At 52.9% G+C, this 19,313-nt stretch overlaps 8 protein-coding genes across 9 annotated transcripts; 5 read left to right on the forward strand and 3 right to left on the reverse strand.

Annotated features, from left to right (window-relative positions):
* Positions 1-281: 281 nt before the first annotated feature.
* Positions 282-2,173, forward strand: AAFC00_003440 (uncharacterized protein; the record flags this gene model as incomplete). The annotated part of the gene is made up of 3 exons (XM_069342910.1): positions 282-374; positions 444-585; positions 672-2,173. 3 exons carry the CDS (start codon positions 282-284, stop codon positions 2,171-2,173), a joined length of 1,737 nt encoding a protein of 578 aa, XP_069200718.1.
* Positions 2,174-3,241: 1,068 nt separating this feature from the next.
* Positions 3,242-4,033, forward strand: AAFC00_003441 (uncharacterized protein; the record flags this gene model as incomplete). Of its 2 annotated transcripts, XM_069342911.1 has the most annotated exons (5): positions 3,242-3,244; positions 3,310-3,320; positions 3,453-3,707; positions 3,794-3,842; positions 3,899-4,033. In XM_069342911.1, 5 exons carry the CDS (start codon positions 3,242-3,244, stop codon positions 4,031-4,033), a joined length of 453 nt encoding a protein of 150 aa, XP_069200719.1. The 2 variants fall into 2 exon arrangements, with proteins under 2 accessions (XP_069200719.1, XP_069200720.1); XM_069342912.1 differs by lacking the exon at positions 3,242-3,244 and having other exon boundaries at positions 3,295-3,320.
* Positions 4,034-4,697: 664 nt separating this feature from the next.
* AAFC00_003442 (uncharacterized protein) lies at positions 4,698-6,636 on the forward strand (the record flags this gene model as incomplete). The annotated part of the gene is made up of 5 exons (XM_069342913.1): positions 4,698-4,719; positions 4,781-4,825; positions 4,882-4,981; positions 5,035-6,053; positions 6,110-6,636. 5 exons carry the CDS (start codon positions 4,698-4,700, stop codon positions 6,634-6,636), a joined length of 1,713 nt encoding a protein of 570 aa, XP_069200721.1.
* A 3,940-nt stretch (positions 6,637-10,576) lies between these two features.
* On the reverse strand, positions 10,577-13,220 carry AAFC00_003443 (uncharacterized protein; the record flags this gene model as incomplete). The annotated part of the gene is made up of 3 exons (XM_069342914.1): positions 10,577-12,610; positions 12,668-13,043; positions 13,093-13,220. 3 exons carry the CDS (start codon positions 13,218-13,220, stop codon positions 10,577-10,579), a joined length of 2,538 nt encoding a protein of 845 aa, XP_069200722.1.
* Positions 13,221-14,013: 793 nt separating this feature from the next.
* AAFC00_003444 (uncharacterized protein) lies at positions 14,014-14,783 on the reverse strand (the record flags this gene model as incomplete). Its single annotated transcript, XM_069342916.1, has 2 exons — positions 14,014-14,613; positions 14,673-14,783. 2 exons carry the CDS (start codon positions 14,781-14,783, stop codon positions 14,014-14,016), a joined length of 711 nt encoding a protein of 236 aa, XP_069200723.1.
* Positions 14,784-15,022: 239 nt separating this feature from the next.
* Positions 15,023-15,523, forward strand: AAFC00_003445 (uncharacterized protein; the record flags this gene model as incomplete). Its single annotated transcript, XM_069342917.1, has 1 exon — positions 15,023-15,523. The coding sequence occupies one exon, from the start codon at positions 15,023-15,025 to the stop codon at positions 15,521-15,523; it is 501 nt and encodes a 166-aa protein (XP_069200724.1).
* Positions 15,524-15,555: 32 nt separating this feature from the next.
* Positions 15,556-16,704, forward strand: AAFC00_003446 (uncharacterized protein; the record flags this gene model as incomplete). Its single annotated transcript, XM_069342918.1, has 1 exon — positions 15,556-16,704. One exon carries the CDS (start codon positions 15,556-15,558, stop codon positions 16,702-16,704), a length of 1,149 nt encoding a protein of 382 aa, XP_069200725.1.
* Positions 16,705-17,053: 349 nt separating this feature from the next.
* AAFC00_003447 (uncharacterized protein) lies at positions 17,054-18,061 on the reverse strand (the record flags this gene model as incomplete). Its single annotated transcript, XM_069342919.1, has 1 exon — positions 17,054-18,061. The coding sequence occupies one exon, from the start codon at positions 18,059-18,061 to the stop codon at positions 17,054-17,056; it is 1,008 nt and encodes a 335-aa protein (XP_069200726.1).
* Between the last annotated feature and the right edge of the window lie 1,252 nt (positions 18,062-19,313).

Raw genomic sequence — 19,313 nt, forward strand, 5'->3', positions numbered from 1 at the left:
AAGCTTCTCACTCGCTGGACAACCTCGGATGACAATTTATTTGGGACTCTCTAAACTCCTCCGCGTCCTCTGCTCTTTCTCCCATCCAATCTTCTGTCTCTAAATTACACTTATTATCAGGCATTCGTCTTTTTCTTCTTAATTGCGGAGTCTTGGGATAATCAGAATTCAAGCAGCGTATTCAAGAGTTAGAAACGGGCAATTGTACTTTGTACCCGTGTTACTTTTGATCTTTTTGTAAATCAATCTACTTTCTGCTTCTTACCATATACACATCCAAGATGCAGCGCGCATTCTCTGGTGCTCGTGCTTCCGCACGCTCGGCTGCAAAGCTGAGATCTGTATCTCTGCAGCAGCAGCGATTTGCTCACAAGGTTCGTTTGACTGAGTCAGCCGCGATGGGTGATGGCAGGCGAAAGTACTGACTATTCGATCATTTACAGGAGCTCAAGTTTGGCGTTGAGGGCAGAGCTGCTCTCCTCCAGGGTGTTGAGACTCTCGCAAAGGCTGTCGCTACTACTCTCGGTCCCAAGGGCCGCAATGTTCTCATCGAGTCCAGCTACGGCTCGCCCAAGATCACCAAGGGTACGATTCTCCACGATTCCAAGCACGAGAGAAGGAGACTTCTTGGGACGATCTGAAGATGATGGACACTAACATGAACCTCACAGACGGTGTGACTGTCGCAAGAGCCATCACCCTCAAGGACAAGTTCGAGAACCTCGGTGCTCGTCTCCTCCAGGATGTCGCTGGCAAGACCAACGAGGTCGCCGGTGACGGTACCACCACCGCCACTGTTCTCGCTCGCGCTATCTTCTCCGAGACCGTTAAGAACGTCGCCGCTGGCTGCAACCCCATGGACCTCCGCAGAGGCACCCAGGCCGCTGTCGAGGCTGTCGTTGAGTACCTCAGGCAACACAAGCGCGACATCACCACCAGCGCCGAGATCGCCCAGGTCGCCACCATCTCCGCCAACGGCGATGCCCACATCGGCAAGCTCCTCTCCAGCGCCATGGAGAAGGTCGGAAAGGAGGGTGTCATCACTGTCAAGGAGGGCAAGATTCTCGAGGACGAGCTTGAGGTCACCGAGGGCATGAAGTTCGACCGCGGTTACGTTTCGCCTTACTTCATCACCGACGCCAAGTCGCAAAAGATTGAGTTCGAGAAGCCTCTCATCCTTCTTTCTGAGAAGAAGATCTCCGCCGTCCAGGACATTGTCCCCGCCCTTGAGGCTTCTCAGCAGCTCCGCCGTCCCCTCGTCATTATCGCCGAGGACATTGACGGTGAGGCTCTCGCTGTCTGCATCTTGAACAAGCTCCGTGGCCAACTCCAGGTCGCCGCTGTCAAGGCCCCTGGCTTCGGTGACAACCGCAAGTCCATCCTCGGCGATCTTGCCGTCCTCACCAACGGTACCGTCTTCACCGATGAGCTTGACATCAAGCTCGAGAAAGCCACCGCTGAGATGCTCGGATCCACCGGTTCCATCACCATCACCAAGGAGGACACTGTCATCCTTAACGGTGAGGGCACCAAGGACGCCGTTACCCAGCGTTGCGAGCAGATCCGTGGTGTCATGAACGACCCCACCACCTCTGACTACGAGAAGGAGAAGCTCCAGGAGCGTCTTGCCAAGCTCTCCGGCGGAGTAGCTGTCATCAAGGTCGGTGGTGCCTCTGAGGTTGAGGTCGGCGAGAAGAAGGACCGCATGGTCGACGCTCTCAACGCCACTCGCGCCGCTGTCGAGGAGGGTATCCTCCCCGGTGGTGGTACCGCTCTCATCAAGGCTGCTGCCAACGCTCTCAACGACCTGAAGCCGGCCAACTTCGACCAGCAGCTCGGTGTCAGCATCGTCAAGAGCGCCATCACCCGCCCTGCCCGCACCATTGTCGAGAACGCCGGTGGTGAGGGATCCGTTGTCGTCGGTAAGCTCATGGACGAGTACGCCAGCGACTTCCACAAGGGTTACGACAGCGCCAAGGGCGAGTACGTCGACATGATCGCCGCCGGTATCCTGGACCCCTTCAAGGTTGTCCGCACCGGTCTCATGGACGCCAGCGGTGTCGCATCTCTCCTCGGTACCACCGAGGTGGCCATCGTCGAGGCTGCCGAGGACAAGCCCGCTCCTGGTGGCATGCCCGGCGGTATGCCCGGCATGGGAGGTATGGGATTCTAAGCGCCTCTGACAAACACTCGATGATACCCACGTCTGCGGCTTCTCTGCCGGATTTCTCCAGCGACTTTGTGTACTAAAAAGCCATGTTGGCCTTCTGTTCTTGTCGTTTGTTGTACAAAAAAATACAAAAGAATCTTCATCTCTCTCCTCTCTAGAGCATTTTCATATACGGGAACGGTCGGGAGCATTTGGCGGAAGAAAAAGGGAGGCTGGCTGGCTGTACTATAATGAAAGCGATCTACAAAAAGTGTACTACTATTTCTACTGTATTATATGTATGTCTTGTAATACCAGCTGACAAGACTCTGTTGCTCGGTGCCAGATGTCAAGTATTGACGCTCTAGATCATGCGGACAAGCCAAGAGAAATTGTATACCTGGCTTGGATGAATACCAACTGCTTGCGCATGTGGCGTGGTATAGTGCAATGAAGAGAGATGAAGAGTGGTAGAAAGAGGGGGTTTCGCAACAGACACAGACACAGGCAGCAAGGAACCAAAAGTCTTGGCTTGGCGGTGGACGATGCGGCGGGGCTGTCGGTCGGTCGGTCGGTGGTCGGGTGGAAGTGGCACAGGCACAGTTGGTGGGAGTTGGACTGCACAGCGAGTGGAGTGGCAGTGGAGTGGCAGCAGAGCAGCAGAGCAGCAGAGCAGCAGAGCAGCAGAGTGGATTCGTTGTCAACCTGACCTGCCCCGAACTGGCCTTATTCCCATCCAATCTTTACTTTTACTGTACAACCACATCATCCAGAATCCCCTCTCTAGGCCACGCGCACCTTTTAATTGTTTCTGCCTAGAACAAACAAAACACTCTCAAGTAGGTAAGCTTGCTCTTTCTTCCTATATAGCGCGCCTGCTTCTCCTCGACACCCAACAGAGCTCCGCCCTCTCTTCCTCCCGACCATGATCAGCTCAACCACTCACGACGGATCCCTTGCCCCTCCAAAACATTGAATTGCTGCCCCACGTCAGGGATTCTTGTGCAGCCACGTCTCAGCTTGCTGATTTTGTCCTGTCGCACACAGCCAACCTTACATCTTCTCTTGTCATCTAGGAGTCTATTGCCTGCCATGGTATGTATTGTGTCGAGACGCTGCGACGAGAGAAGGAGACAACAGCTGACATGGCTTCTCGTCAGGCCCAATCTGGGTATGTCTATCCATGACCTTTCGTCCAACCCCTCGAGGCGATCCTGTTTTTTGTTGCTGCTACCTGCAACAAACAAACAAACATGTCGCGCTGCGTGCCTGTGAGATTGCGCCCCTACTGAACCACACACAGTGTCTCCGTCGCGCCCGAGTGCATCTCGGCATTCAACGACCTCAAGCTCGGAAAGTCGACCAAGTGGATCATCTACAAGATCTCCGATGACTGGAAGGAGATTGTCGTCGAGGAGACTTCCTCGACCGCCGACTACTCTGCCTTCAGAGAGAAGCTTCTGAACGCCAAGAGCAAGGACAAGAAGGGCAAGGAGGGTATCGGTGGCAGATACGCCGTCTACGACATGGAATACGAGACCGCCGGTGAGGGTAGCAGGTATGTTTTGGAAGAGGATCAGTGGACGGATGATTGCGCCACGAGCATTTTCTCTCGGATTGAGTCCACACCTGACAGCTTCGCAGGAGCAAGATCACCTTCATCTCATGGGTGCCCGATGATGCTTCCCAATACGTGAGTCTGATCATGCATTTTACATACACGAAGAAGCCGCTGACCGACAAACCAAGCCCCGTATGATGTACTCATCCTCCAAGGAGGCCATCAAGCGCGCCCTCAACGGCCTTGCGGCCGACATCCAGGCCAACGACCCCGATGACATCGAGTACGACACCGTCGTCTCCAGAGTTTCCAAGGGCCGTTGAACAGAGCGTGACGTTCACAGACCTTCGTCGAGTCTGACTGCACTTCGAATGACCAGGGATATTGTCAAAACGGTGCAATCTCACCCGTGGGATTTGGAGGAGACTTGGACGAGAACGAGACTTGTTGCGGCAATGCTAGCTGTCTTATGAGGTGTCGCGACAGGGAGACAGTGATTGATCCTATAGAAAATCTGAATATGCAGCTTCCCTACAGTGTGTGCTAATCACCGGAGCTTATTGTGGATTTACACTTCTATGTCTGGTCGCCGAAGCCTGAGCTCGAATCTGACCTGTGCAGACATGAACTTGATATTTTAGCTACTACTACAATTCAAAGACTGTATTGGATTCCGCAGAGGCGATTGTACTCCAGTGTTTCGCTCGTGTTTCAATATAAAGACCTCTTGACCCACGGCCCCTCCCCACGCCTTCTAGACATGAATCACGTTTCCACCTGTCAACAACAAGCCATGACGTCAGGTGCCCGCCAACGCCAGCTCACCTGCATGTTTTTGGGGAACTTTCCCGTAGCTGTACCGTACATGTCAACCAACCGACAAATTAGACCTCGATTGAGACACAGAATTCTAGATACTTAAAACTGTGTATGACAATGAGATTCGTTCTGAACAGACGATAGAGAACCTGCACGCTCCGTTCAACTATGTTGCCGTTCATCAACGCACGTGAGTTTCGTGACAAGAAAAGAATTGGAAACACGGAAACAATACTGACGAAGCTATATAGCCTTTGCGTGGGTTGCGGGCAATCTTGGTGCTTCGACAGATCAATGTATGTGTAAAGGCAAAAGACGCTGTTTGAATGTCAAACCCTTATTCCTGCTACAGTGAAGCTCATCTTTTCGTTCCTGTTGTCTTATCCACTTGCTGGAGTGTTGAAACGCATTCCTGATGGCAAGCCTTGGCAGAAGAATGCCTTCATCATCGGGTCCGTTTGTCTCGCAGTCACATCAGAAGTCTGTTCACTGACTCGAATGGCAGCGTGTCGGTCTTCTATCTGGTCGGTCTGTTTGATCTCTGGTCCGGTGTACGCACAATCCTAATCAGCTCCGTCGGTGCATATGCAATCGCTGCATATGTCGAAGGACCATATATGCCATGGGTCGGATTTGTCTTCTTGATGGGTCACATGTCTTTCAACCACATCTATCGCCAGATCACCAATGACCCGGACTCGGTCGATATTACTGGTGTGCAGATGGTCATGGTCATGAAGTTGACCGCCTTTTGCTGGAATGTGTATGATGGTACGCAACCCGAAGCGGACCTCAACGAATACCAGAAAGACCGCGCGATCAAGGAATTGCCTAGTATCTTGGACTACGCTGGGTTTGTATTGTTTTTCCCTTCGTTGTTCGCGGGTCCCGCCTTTGACTTTGCGGATTATCGCCGCTGGATCGAGACCAGCATGTTCGAGTTGCCGCCTGGGGTCGATCCTGCGAATGCTCCTGTGACCCGGAAGAAGCGAAAGATTCCGAGAAGTGGTACTCCCGCGGCTTGGAAGGCGGCCTATGGCTTGCTTTGGATCGTCGCTTTCTTGCAATTTTCGGGATGGTACAACGAACGCATGGTTTTGGACGACTCGTACAGAGAATATGGACTGCTCAGACGTGTCTGGCTGTTGCACATGCTTGGCCTCACCACCAGGATGAAGTATTACGGAGTGTGGTCTCTCACAGAAGGCGCTTGTATCTTGTCGGGTATTGGATTCAAGGGCATCGACCCTAAGACGGGCAAGGCAGATTGGAACAGACTTCAGAACGTCAAGCCGCTTGCTATTGAGCTTGCCCAGAACAGTCACGCTTACCTCGGAAATTGGAACATCAACACCAACATGTGGCTTCGTAACTACATGTATCTTCGGGTCACGCCGAAAGGAAGGAAGCCTGGTTTCCGCGCGAGCATGGCGACTTTTGTCACCAGTGCTTTCTGGCATGGATTCTATCCTGGTTACTACATGGCGTTCGTGCTTGCGAGCTTTATCCAGAACACTGCCAAGAGTGAGTTTTGGTTGATTTGTGGTCTCAGGAGCGTTTTACTAATACTTGTGCGACAGATTCGCGCAGACTTCTTCGACCCTTTTTCCTGACCGCAGATGGATCGAAGCCGCTGCCAACAAAGAGATACTACGACGTCTTCAGCTGGTTCGTGACCCAGCTCGCCTTTTCTTTCACTGTGGCGCCTTTCATCCTACTCAGCTTCCACGACACAGTCTTGGTCTGGGCTCGAGTCTGGTTCTACGGCATCATCGGCGTGACAGCGACATCTCTCTTCCTCGCCTCACCAGGCAAGAAATGGATCCAGAGCAAAGTCAAACAACACAGCAACGTCAGCGAAGCAACAAGGCCGACCACACTGAAACACTCGGACAGCTACGAAGGCACCACTACGCTCGGACTGCCCAACGACCCCGGCAGAGAATGGGACATGATGGTCGAGGAGATCACGAGCGAGATCGATGCGCGGAAAAGGAGAGGGCAGCCCGTTAGTGCCGAGCTCAAGGCAACGGCGGAGAAGTTGAGCGAAAGCGTCAGGAGACAAAGCTTGAAAGACAAGATTGATTTCTCGAGAAAGGGACTGTGAAGAGGGAGTCGAGTCGAGTCGGATCGAGTCAAACGGGGAACAGAGGTCGGCGTAGCGAGCTGGATGGCCGTCGGCGGGAAAAGTAAAAGTATAGCGTTGTCTAGATGAACGAATGACTAGAACCATGAAATGGGCCGCCTGAGTGTCTGATATCATCCTATGTGAACCTCGCTCGAGAGGATTATAAAACCGCACGAGGGAGGCGATTGCCCTGCGCGGGCGGCGCCACTGCGTGGAGCCTTTCCTTCGGCTTTTGAGTATCTTGATATCATCTTATGTGAACCTCCCTCGAGGGGAGTATAGACCCGTGTGAAGGAGGCGATTGCCCTGCGCGGGCAGCGCCACTGCGTGGAGCCTTTGCTCCGGCTATTCCGTGCGCATCGGTCGCCCTTCTCTAACCATCCGCACATCGACATTCCTAATAAGAACCTTTCAGCTGCACCGCTCGCTGGAAAGCCATATATCACAAAAGGCACAAGGACGAAAGTGGTAGCTAATAGTTTTGATTGTGGTTATGGCTTGTAGCGATTGCCATAATCTCCTCTGGAAGAATCTCTGGATGATTTCCGCGCAGCGTATGATGTGCTGCGAGAGAGATAGGAAGGGGCTAGTAGGCTCCCTCATCCTGTTGTCCCTGTGCCCCGCTTCGCGTCCGTCTGCATGCTTGTTCCGCCGTCTATCTACTTGACGTGAGCCTGCACTCCACTTGTGCTTGCCTCAGCCCGCTGGTCCCCGTATCCCCAACTCAACCCAAGCGGACTCGGCCCAGAAGAGCGGCAAATGTCCCTCTATCCCAGCTCCACCTCCGCCTCGAGCGCCCCCAGCAAGAAACCCGCGTACTGTCTCGCCTGCGCCAGCCGCTCCCTCCTCTCTGTGTCCCCCTCTCCCTGTACGCCAGCAGCCCCGTCTGCTCCCCTGCATGCGTCCATCGCCCGCCGAAAGGACGCGTGTGTTTCCTGCCATGCCCGGCCCTGCATGGGGTGTGCGAGGGCGTCGAGGCGGGCGAGGCGGCGGCTGAGGGAGGCGGGGAGGGACGGGGTTGGGGCTTGTTGTTGTTGTTGGGGTTGGTGCTGGGCAGTTGTTGGTGGTGGTGGTGGTGGTGGTGGTGGTGGTGGTGAGGACTGAGTCAGGGTGTTGGTGATGGGCAAGTGATAGCCTTCACTTGCGTCTGCTCCGTTTGTGACTTTCAACTGTCTGGCTTCGTTGATCTCGGCTGCACTCGACGGGCTCGAAAGTGCGGAGTTGAGTGTGTGAGGGGTGGATGAGTGCAGATGTGCGTTTGGAGCGCCGTGGTCTTGAGTGTGGTACTCGTTGGTGTCGTTGATTGTGCTTTCATTGGTGCTTGATGATGATGATGATGATGATGATGATGATGATGATGATGATGATGATGATGCTGCTGCCGTGGCCTTGTGATTGACTTGCTGGCGCTCATCCTCATCGTCTTCAAGCGGAATGTCGACGGCGTTGATGCCCATCCGTTGGTAGTGCCTGTATTGCTCAAAGGCTAATGCAGCTTCTCTCTTCTCTTGCTGCCGCTGCTCATATCGCAGCTCGATCAGCGCGATGAGAGGGTCGTTCTCATCTTCGACTTCGTAGTCGCTTTCGTCGTCGTCGTCATCATCATCATCGTTTTCGTCTTCGTCGTAGAAGACATCATCGTCATCATCATGAATGACAAAGCGACCAGCTTCTTCCTCCTCATCATCATCGACTTCCTCTGTAGTGCTCGATAAAGCAGGTGGCCCCGACCGCTTCCTCTTCTTATCGGCCGCCGTGAAGAAACCGCCCCCGGAATACCCAACCCTTCCCAACGCCTCTTCCTCTCTTGTATGGCACCTATCAATCCACATGGTCAGACTTTCAAGCCTGGCGCGTCTGCGGTCCGCGTACGACAAGGGCAGTCTGTCTTCCGCCACATCTCCGCTGTGTCTATTTCCACGCACATTGAACTCAGAAGCCACAAAGGAGAATTGATCATTGACGGGGGTGGGACGATGGCATTGTCGTTTTTTGGCGGATGAATTCTCTTGCTTTGTGGTTACTGCTAGCTTCAAGGGCGAGAAATAGGGCACAAAGGGTGTTGCGTAACAGATCTTCTTGTTCGATACGCGGGCCGCAGACGGCGCCGGGGATGGTCTTGCAATGGCTCCTCTGCCGCTTGGCGAGAGGGCGGGAAAGTAGGGGGTGAGGTCGAGGGTTTGGGGATAGTAGCAAGACATGTTTAGGTCTGTCCTTGGTACTTGAAGTGGAATCGATTGGGTATTGGCAAAAAAGTGGCTGGGCTTGAAATTGACGGGAGAGTGGTTTCTTTTTTTCTTGTTTGGCTTTGACTGGAAATTGATCTGGAAAGAAGAAGAAAATTGATGCTTGTGCGGTTGTTCGGGATGGATTGGGCTTTTTTGGTTCTTTGATTCAGGTGACTCTTTTCGCCGGTTCGATCGGAGCAGATGAAGTTCGAGAAAAGCCCAATTTTGTGTGTGGAAAAGTGGTTTGTTTGCCTTTGTTGAGACAATTCTGGCTGGAAAAAGTGGATGATGGGAATATGCTGTGGACTAGAAACGAGTTTGAAATGCTTTTGGTCTTGTGTTTGAATGATGTTGTTGGCTGAGCTGGATTGAATGGAGCAAATGAAGTTCAGAATACCGTGAGTACTGTGAAGTGTGAAGAAAGAAAGAGAGAGACTCAGACTCGAGAAGATACTTATTCTCTGTTTCCTACAATTGGTTGCACTACGCGTTTTTCTGCCCTTTTTTCTTTTGCCATGGACGGGTTTTCACTTCGCGAGTTCACTTCACTTGTCGGGGGCTGTGTGCTGTGGTAAGCTTGTTGCGTGCACCCGTTGTGGTGCTGTGGTGTGCACTGCCCTACTTTCGCTGACCTACCTCGCTGTCTATAGGGTGCTTTACCCCTTTTTTGTCCCCTTTTGCCCGACTCCGATATTTGTTCGGCGCTACCTGATTCGCTGGAATCTATTTGCGTCGCTTACGAGTATTATGAGTTTACAGTGTGACTGGCCTTCTATCGTTATTTCTTCTGTTGTTGTCGGCGTCGGCGTCGGCTGCGAAAATCATGAAAGAAGGTCGAAAGCGGTGGCGCATGTTTCGTTTCGGACCACTGTTTCGATGGCGAGTACAGGATGGATTACATACAGAACCGACGGAAGCCTCTCGTCAGGTTTTCAGATTGGTGTTCTTATCGAGATCTGGATGGGCGTCTTGAGTTGAGGTTGGGAATTGAAGTTCTGGCTGGTCGTGTTTGAATATGCGTCATCGGCAGTGAACAACGAGTTCAACCAAGTCGTTGCATCATTTCACCCATCGGATAGGTCGTCTCGATGCTGATGATGTGAGATCTCTTGTACACATATATCGATCGGTACAAGCCTGTCGAGCATCCTATCCGTTTCAAGATCGAGGTTCGAAAAAGGGGTCGCATTGAGGCCGCAATCGAGAATCCAGCTGTGATTGCAGAAAAAGATATTCTGATCAGGTACATTTGTATGTCGAGGTTCTCCTGGCTAGGATCGTGATTTGTGTTTGATACTTCACCACCATCGGCAACGGCAGCGAAACCAGGAGGTGCTCGCTAGAAGTGCGGCCGATTAGCCATCTCAATCATCCTGATAGATGACCATCTCATTGCCGAACCAAGTCCCAAGGACAAATAGCAAGGAGTGTCGCAAGTGGCAGAACAGGAGACGCGAAACATATAACGTGGGAAGATAAACATGAATGCAAAGATCAAACATGAATGCAAAACCCAGAGACCAATGCGAAAAGCACACGTGGGCAGGTTTCGGAAGTAAACGATCAAAGTGCTCCAAATCCGAGCCAAGTGCAGTACTGTCCATCTCGACGTCAAATTTCTTGTTTCTACCAGGTCTTGGTATACAGGATAAACAGCAGCTCAATCGATGAGCTGAAGAGGAAGGGCAAGATTACAAGACCATGACACCGTCTCCGCCTCGTGTAAAGCCGACAGTCTCGACATCCAGACTATCCCACAGCGCCTGAACATCGACGTCTCTCCTGACAGCATGTTTCTTCTTCTTCTTCTTCTTCTTCTCCAGTCCCATACCGCTACCAGATCTCCTCTTGGCAACGGTACTGTTGCTGCCGTAGAAGTCATTGCTACCCGCCACGCAAGCGTTGCCGCCCTTCCACACGGTATCAGCCACAGTCTTCCACACGACGGTCTCGTCGACGACCATCTCCGGCGTGTAGAAGATTCTGCAGTCGGCGGTTTCGTATCTGAATTGCAGAGGCAGGCCGGACTCGTCGCCTTGTCTGATGCCGTCTCGCGAGTTGACTACAGGGCTTGAAGGAGCGCGATACAGGGGGAGTTGTGTGTAGTCTCCTAGCGCAGTTGAGTTGTAGTACTCGAGGTCCGAGGCGTTGGAGAACGAGAAGATCTCTTCGATGGACTCGAAGATGTATGAGTAGGGGAAATCGTTTGTGCCCTTGACTCCGCCCACTGCTTGGATAATGTCTTTGTTCGGGCGGCCACCGAGTGCAATTGTCTTGACGCCGGCCTGCTGGCGCATGAGCTCCGAGAAGATGGTGCATGTGCTGGCGCAGTAGCCGTCGTAGACGATGATGATGTTCTCGGCTTCGAAGGGCTGTACGGTCACGTTGGTGCGGTTGAGGTAGCCCGAGACATAGATGCCGCCGGAGTTGTCGGGGATCAAGGGGTCTGACAAGTTCCAACGAATGATTGACGTAAAATTGTCGTCGGCCGGTCCATATGCGTGGGGACCGAACTTTTCGGGCCAAGACGTGAACGGCTCGTAGTTGACATCGGCGTCGCTGCGGTAGTTCCACGACGACGACTCAATGTCCTGCACGGTATAGTTCTCGTTGAGACTGCGTGGCCATCGGCCTGACAATTCGGAAGCTTCTTGGCCAAGCAGGTCAAAGGCTTTGTGAGCTCGGAAGCGAGTGGCTCCGTAAGGAAGAATGCTGGGAAAGAGCTGCTTGAAGATATCGTAACCTTGAAGAATAGTACCGCCTGCGTTTGCAGATACGTCAATGATCAGCTTCGTCTTATTAGCTGCGAGAGCAGCGGCAATGAGTTCGCTGTTGACGTTCTGGAACTCAACTTCGTCCGTTCCTGCGAAAGAAGGAAGAGCCAAGACGGCAACATCTGCATAATCCGCGCCAGAGAGGAAATAGCCAGCGTTCTCGTTGTAAGAGTTTCTGACGACTGGCGTAGGATATCCTGGAGCAGGAGTGGTGGTTCGGGCAGTGGGGGTAGGAGCAGTGGAAGTGACCGCACTGCTGGTAGTGTTTGAGCTAGTCGACTCGCTGGTCTCGGAAGAGAGAAGAAGGTCGAAAGCGTTCTCACTGGCATACGGCAAAGTGGCAAAGTACGTATTATAGATGTCTGCTCCGGTGGTGATGTTGGAAAAGTCCACCAACACTCTAGCATAGTTGTCATTGGTGACGGTTGTGCCATTGGCGAAAGTGAAGGTGGTGGTAGGACCCGGGAAAACAAATCTTCCACGACCACTTCCGCTGAAAGTGCCAGTGCCGGTTCCTGAAGATCCGAGCGAGACCTGAGCAGGAATGTAGAAGAGATTGTTCCACAATGCATCACGGTCCTGCAGAGATCCACACTGAGACCAGTCCAAAAGATAATCAATCGCATCTTGACCGTTGATCTCGGTGATATAGGACGGAGTGAAAGATGCATTGCCGAATGACGCAGTCAGAATGTCAGCATAGACGTACGGCTGCGGCAGACTTTCGCCGTCGACAGAGAGCGAGACAAGAGGCGTAGTGCGGCCAAAAGTGAAAACACTGGTAACGCTGTCGGGATAGAAAGCGAAGTGACCGTCGTGAGCGTTCTGGAAGGCCTTGTACAGAGGCCAGCCAAACTCGTACTCCGAAGCATAAGCGCCAGCAGAGGCATTGGCACGAATTTCCTCCCAGACAGCAAAGAAGTCATAAGGAGGCTGAATTTTTTGCGCATACTATGGAGTGCGTCAGTAAGACTGGCTCGTCGAATGAGAAGAAACATGTCAACATACCTCGTCTGGAGGAGACTTCAGATAGCTCAAAGTAGTCTGCCAATTCAGGTATGGCTCAATCGAGTCCATCAACGCCAAAGCAGCGCTCTGGTTGAATGGGATCTCATGGAGACAATCATATGCCACTTGGGCTGGGATACTCGCTGTGGCAGCAGCAGGCGATGCACTGCTGAAAGACGCTACAAGCTTCGATACACTTGCACAAGCACCAGTACTGACGGAGGTGGATGTAGTTGATGCTGCCGTGCTCGAGCTGGAAGCAGTAGGCGCCGGTGCTGTGACAGTGCCGCTACCAGTTGGACCAGACTTGCCAGTAGAATAGGCCGACGGGTACGGTCGATTCCATGAAGCTTTTGGCTGTGGCGGGATGTAGGGCCTATGCGAGTCAGTGTGTGGCAAGAAAACAAAAAGCTGTTCAGACGTACACTGGCTGTTTCCATCCCGGGTGATCGGGGTGTTGCTGAGGGCTCCAATCAGGAAATTTGGGAGCCGACCACGGTGCGGCAGCACTCAAACCTACCAGGCTAGCGACCAAGACTTGTGTGGCTATCATAACGACTGCTGAAAGAGCATACGACTATCACAGAAAAAACCTACATGAGACGAGGGAACGGACAGAGCCCTTTATGTATCTTGATTTCCTGCACAGCAGATCACGGCAGAGCTACTATCAACACCTTCCCCATGAGTAATGTATGGCCATCGACTCTGCATATTGCAAATGAGTAGGGCGGGAGTGAGCAGGGGACACATTGCGGGCGACACAGCATGGTTGAACACTGACTTGACAACCAGTGGTTTTTAAAGTTACCGCGGGTTGGTGGGTAGCAGTTCAGAGTCTGGCAACCCGGAGGAGAAAGACTTTCGATGCTCGCATGACTTGTACATATTGGGCAGGTCCGGGTATTTTGGTACGAATTGTAAACCTGACAAGGAGTACGACCAAGGGTTCGGAGATGGAAGATTATACGACGACCTGCTGAGAAGGGACTGGTGCGAGAGCATAGAGTGCAGATGTGGGGCGGGCAAAGCAAGCGGGGAGAAGAGGATTAGATGAAAGCGGCGCCGATCAATGCGATAAGCATTCAGGGACAGGCATGACATTTTGTGCATGATCTGATGTGACACGCGATAAGGATATTGTGAGCAGGTTCTTTGACAAAGGCGAGCCAAAGGCAAATTGGAGGCTGAATACGAGGCAGGGTCAGGTTGGTTGTTTCACAGTGAAGGCATTTCAGCGGAAAGCGGCTGGAACTGCCGATGGTAGACAGAAACAACTATCAAGAAACAGAAATTTGTTGTATGAACGATATCTGATATGTTTTGGATGGCGAAACAGAGGCTCATCACTTGGCCGCAGCCTGCCTGAAGATGCCCGCGAGCCTCTCGCCCTCTGACTCGTCGCGTAACCTCTGGATCAAAAAGGACTTGAGATCTCCCCAGAAAGCGTCGTTGCTGAGCATATCGGCGGCGGTCTCTTCTGTGTGTGGAAGTGTCTCGGCCTGACCCTCGGCGCGTTCAGATAGAGGTGCAGGATCGCTGGATGCAGGTACAGATGCAGCTCCGGCGGTGGGATCGGGGAGCTCGATGGCGGGAGAAGCAGGAGCAGGCGAGGATGGAGCCGGGCTGGAGAAGCCGCCCATGATCATAAGAGTCAGGTCCACTGATGCAGGAGGCGGGCTCGGGAGCAGGTCCTTGAGGGTCTTGAGGTCGGGGCAGGGCTTCTTGTTCAGCAGCATCTTGATCTTGTAGACGTCAAGACCGTGCTTGGATGCATATTGAGTCTTGAGGTCGAGCACGGTAGTGTCCAGAAGTTGCGACGGGAGACTGAGAGATCCCTGAGAAGACTTCATGGGCTTGAGGTTGACCGAGACAGTCTTGGGTGTCGCTGCGACATCGGGACGTTCACGACGAGGGAAGGGATGGGTTGGCTTAGGGAGGATGTACTAATCACATGATGATCAGTGTCTTGTAAAGGACATATTATAAGAGGGTATGAACATACAGGCGACTGGGCGGGGTATTTCTTGGGATCGGAAATGTAGTCGCTGTTGAGTCTGATGGGCTTCCTGTCCATGGCCGACATGAAGGCCCGGGCGAAGTTTGTCTCTGACATGGTGGATAGTTGTCTCTGTTCTCAAGAGTAGGTATGATGTTTTTTGTGTTGTCAGATAATCAGTGGTATAGACACAGAGATGGAGTAGGTAATCCGTGGGGGAAGCTCCATGCATCTCATCGCATCTCATCTCCAAAGTGACGTCGGCAACACCCGCCAGATTCGTTTATTTTGACATCACCATCTTCATCGTCCACCTTTTCTCTCATCGACAGACACAAGCAGACGCCTGGCCCGACATGTCGAGTCTCTACAACCTCGAACCGCCGCCGACTGCAAAAGTGCTGCTGAACACAACCTCGGGCGACCTGGTCTTCGAGCTATGGGGCAAACAGGCCCCTCTGGCGACACGGAACTTCCTGCAGCACTGTCTGGACGGCTACTACGACGGCACCATCTTCCACAGGCTGGTGCCGGGGTTCATCATCCAGGGAGGCGATCCCTCGGGCCTGGGCACGGGAGGCATCAGCGCCGTCAACGACGGGGCGCCTTTCCACGATGAATTCCACTCGCGGCTGAAGTTCAACCGCAGGGGTCTGCTGGGCATGGCCAACTCTGGCGAGCCCGACGACAACACCTCGCAGTTCTTTGTCACGCTGGACGCCACGCCCGAGCTGCAGGGCAAGAACACCATGTTTGGCCGCATCGAGGGAGACACCATCTACAATCTGATGAAGATGGCCGAGGCCGATCTGGCCGAAGAGGGGGAGACAGGCCCTTGTATCCCACCAGAGTCATAAGCACCGAGATATTACTCAATCCCTTCGAGGACATGGTCAAGCGAATGCACATTGCCGAGCGCACCAAGCGGGAAGACGTGCCCAAGCCGGTCAAGAAGAAGAGAAAGGCCGGGAAGAACCTGCTCAGTTTCGGCGCAGACGAGGGTGAAGAGGGGGATGTCGTGGTGCCGGTGCCGAAGAAGGCTAAAGTGAATCCCAATTTTATTGCTCCTTCTCCGTCGGAAGCACCGAAAGCATCACCACAAGCAGCAGCGACACCGAGAGCAGAGGGATTACCAGAAGAAAGAGTCACACCCAGCGCAGATGACGGTGCAAAGCCAGAAGCCTTACCAACTCAAAAACCACGCAAATCTCCCTCTCCCTCTCCCTCTCCCTCTCCCTCTCCCTCTCCCTCTCCCTCTCCAGCTCCGACACCAGCCCAAGAAACGAACCCCCCACCAAGAACGAAAGACCCATCACCTCCGCCTCCACCTCTAGAAAAGAAGCCAGAACCCAGCAAACTCGACAAAGTGAACCAACAAATCGCAGACCTCAAAGCATCCATGAAGCGGCCGGGCGCCAGCTCCTCACGACAACGCGAAGAGCAAGAAAAGAAGACCGCGCTCGAAGCAATGATACCCGCCACGTCGACGCGCGGCCGCAGACGCGGCAGAGTCACAGATGAAAAGGGGGCGCTGGATCTGTTCAATTCGTTCAAGAAGAAGTTGGAGCATATACCGCGAGTCGAAGAAGACGCTTCAGCTGGCAGAGCATCAGGAGAAGAGAACAAGGAAGAGCAACAAGCAGAAGAGGAGAACCCCTCAAACGAGCCAAGAGAAAAAGACAAACCTCTAGAACCAGACACGGAAGCGACCCTCTGCGACCTGCATTTCATCGCAAACTGCCAGTCCTGCAAATCATGGGACGAAGAAGACCCGAGCACCAGAAACCACGACGACGAGGACGAAGACCTGCTCAAGGGCGGCACACAGTGGATGGCTCACGCCCTGTCGTTTGCGAAAGACACGCTGGGCAAAGATCTCGAGTGGAGGAGGAAGATGGAGGAGTTTGAGGTTATCGATCCGAGGGAGAAAGCCAAGGAGATCAATAAAAGTGGTGGGAGGAACAGAGACAAGGACGGTAATAAAAGGGGAGGGAGGGAGTGGGATCATAAAGATGGGAAGATCAAGGGGCGGGGATGAATCTTCTTGTTTTCGTCTATTCCTCTTTTCCGCCTTTGATGTGCAGAGATACCCCGTCGCCGTGCCCCACCTTCCCTTCTGATCTCCTCTGTATTCCGTCGACTACTGCTCTGGCATCTACATCTTTAATTCGCAAGCGTCAAATTTCCCCAACTGGATTATTCCAAAGTCTACCAATTGTGTCCTTCTCGCAAGATCCAGTCCTTCCAATCATCCACTCGTCTATTTGTGCATGCTCGTCCCTGCCACGCGGCTCTTCGTTTTCCGAAACCTCATCTCATCGTCATCTTCTTCATCTTCTTCTTCATCTTCTTTTTCTAGACCTTCCTCGGGCGCAAGGAGAACTGCCCTAATGTCTGCACCCGTACCCAACAGCCTCCCTGACGAGCTTCGCCTTACTCAAAGGCCTGGCCTCGGGCAACAAATCCATACCACTGAGATCGACCTGCTCCTCATCCAACCTCTTCGCCAACACCTTCTGGTCCTTGGCGATAGCATCCAACCAAGCAGCGAGTCTGACACCGGCTCTAGCGATCTGGAGTTCCACGATGGGGATCGCATCGTCGTAGTAGCTCGTGCTGAGATCTTTGTTCTCGACCGCTGACACTCCCGAGGGAATCACGGTCGAGCAGACGTAGGCGTTTGCTTCTTGCGCCCAGCTAAGTGCCGACGAGATCGGGTCCGTGGTGTCGAGGCCTTTGGTCCAGGACGAAACCTGCGACTTGTAGGTTCCTGACGTTATGGCTTTGCCAAGGGTCGTGGCCCATGTGCGGGCGTCTTTGAGAGAGTAGCCTCCCACGAGCTGCTCGGCCATGTTGGAGTCCCAGATGTGGTGGAGATTTGTCGAGGTGCCGTCGTAAGTCACGTCAATGTCGTTACCGCCGACCGAGAGCGCTTCGTCGTGGAGCGGCTGGTGCAGGTCGCCGATGATGTGCACGAGGAAGCGTAGTGCGTAGTTGACTTGAGTATCGCTGAGGGACGTCGAGACGACGCGTTGCGTGTAGTTGGCAATGGCCGAGATGGAACATCCCTTGGTGCCACAATCGCGGTCGTAGTCTACGCTGCATGACTTGGGAGGGCTGTCTTCGGCGTCGATGAAGTGGAAAGGAGCCGTGTAGCTTCCTGCAGACGTATAGCGGTAGGTGTCGGCCCATGTGGCGATGCCTGCGAGGTAGCTGGTGCTGGTGTTGGACAAGATACCCTGGGCCCAGGTCTTGGTGTGCGCCGCCACGCGGTCTTGGGCGATGTATGCCACGGTCTCATGGCCAAGGGTTCCCCATGCGGAGACTTGGGGAATCCAAAGGGCGGTACTGCCGAGGAGGGCGGTCGCCAGAGTTGCTGGGTTGAGAGGAGACATTGCTTGGCGTTGCTCTCTTTCTGATTTGATTTCTGTCGGATCAGAAACAGGCGATCGTAATAGTCTTGATGAAGAAGGAAGAAACAGAAAAATAGGATAGGTCTTGACCTCTTATATACCTACCTCTTCTCAATTCACTATGCATTGATAACTTGTACAACCGCCAAACCTTTCCTTACCTTCTTCCCTACCATCATGCCTCTTACCCATCTAAGCTTTTTCTCCCCACACCTCCGTTGCTTTCCATAGTCTATATAAGAGACCACGCGCCGCCAATCATCACCTACAATGGCAATGACAGAAGAAGGACCAATCGAAAGCGTCAATGCATCAGGAGGGGGCAAGGGGCCGAACAAAAAGACTACATCTGCATATTGCAAACTTCATCTAATGATGGTCGGTCCTGCATTGCGAGCCTATAGAAGCAAGAACGCAAGTGACGAGAGAGAGAGGTTAGGAGCTCGCCTGGGGTGACAGTGTTTGTGAACATGCGGTGTCTTCCGACTAGAGCAGAACGAAATAAGTTTTTGTTTTAAGTCTATACCACCTTGCAAACGTGACGCCTTCGAGACAAGGAGAAATGAAATCTGGATCTGCTGCTCATGCATGACACGGTACCTGCCTATTGCAGATTGTGCATTGCTAGAGCGGTTGCGGTTGAGGTACGATGGAAGCTGAGCGGTGGAGATAAGAGCATTCATCCGCTCGTCCAGGACAACGAGAGCGAGGTCGGTGTGATGGCATGGTATACCATATGATAAGGCAGGAAAGCATGCATCATGTACGGTCAAGTGTCATGCACGTGGTTGGTTGCAGAGGGATGTATTGGATGGGGAAGAAAGCTTGATAGATGAACAAGCGAAGGGGGGATATCTCCGGGGTGGGGTGTATCATCGATGAGGTACGTGCGTAGATTATAAGGTGAAACATGTGTTATTGTTCTAGAGCACATGGCCGAAGAGGGTACGATGAATGTGACAATTCCGATGGTTTGTCGACTCGGAACACGGGTACCTGGCCAGATATCGCCTTTCCTTCCCGCACGCCTACCAAAGGGCCTTATCGTGGTGCATCATTCATCTAATGTAAATTGTGACGGTAAGTGCACTGCAGCTACTGTATTATTTCCTCCTCGACAGTGTCACCTTCGTTGACTCTGTGTTATAGCATTGCAGCAAGCACATGTGATGAATAGCGTCGGATATCGCCTAGGTGAACAACTTACTGTCGTGGCTGAGAAACACTCATTTAT

The sequence above is a fragment of the Neodothiora populina genome (genome assembly GCF_041146345.1).
Source record: "Neodothiora populina strain CPC 39397 chromosome Unknown canker_contig_16, whole genome shotgun sequence".
NCBI lineage: Eukaryota > Fungi > Ascomycota > Dothideomycetes > Dothideales > Dothioraceae > Neodothiora > Neodothiora populina.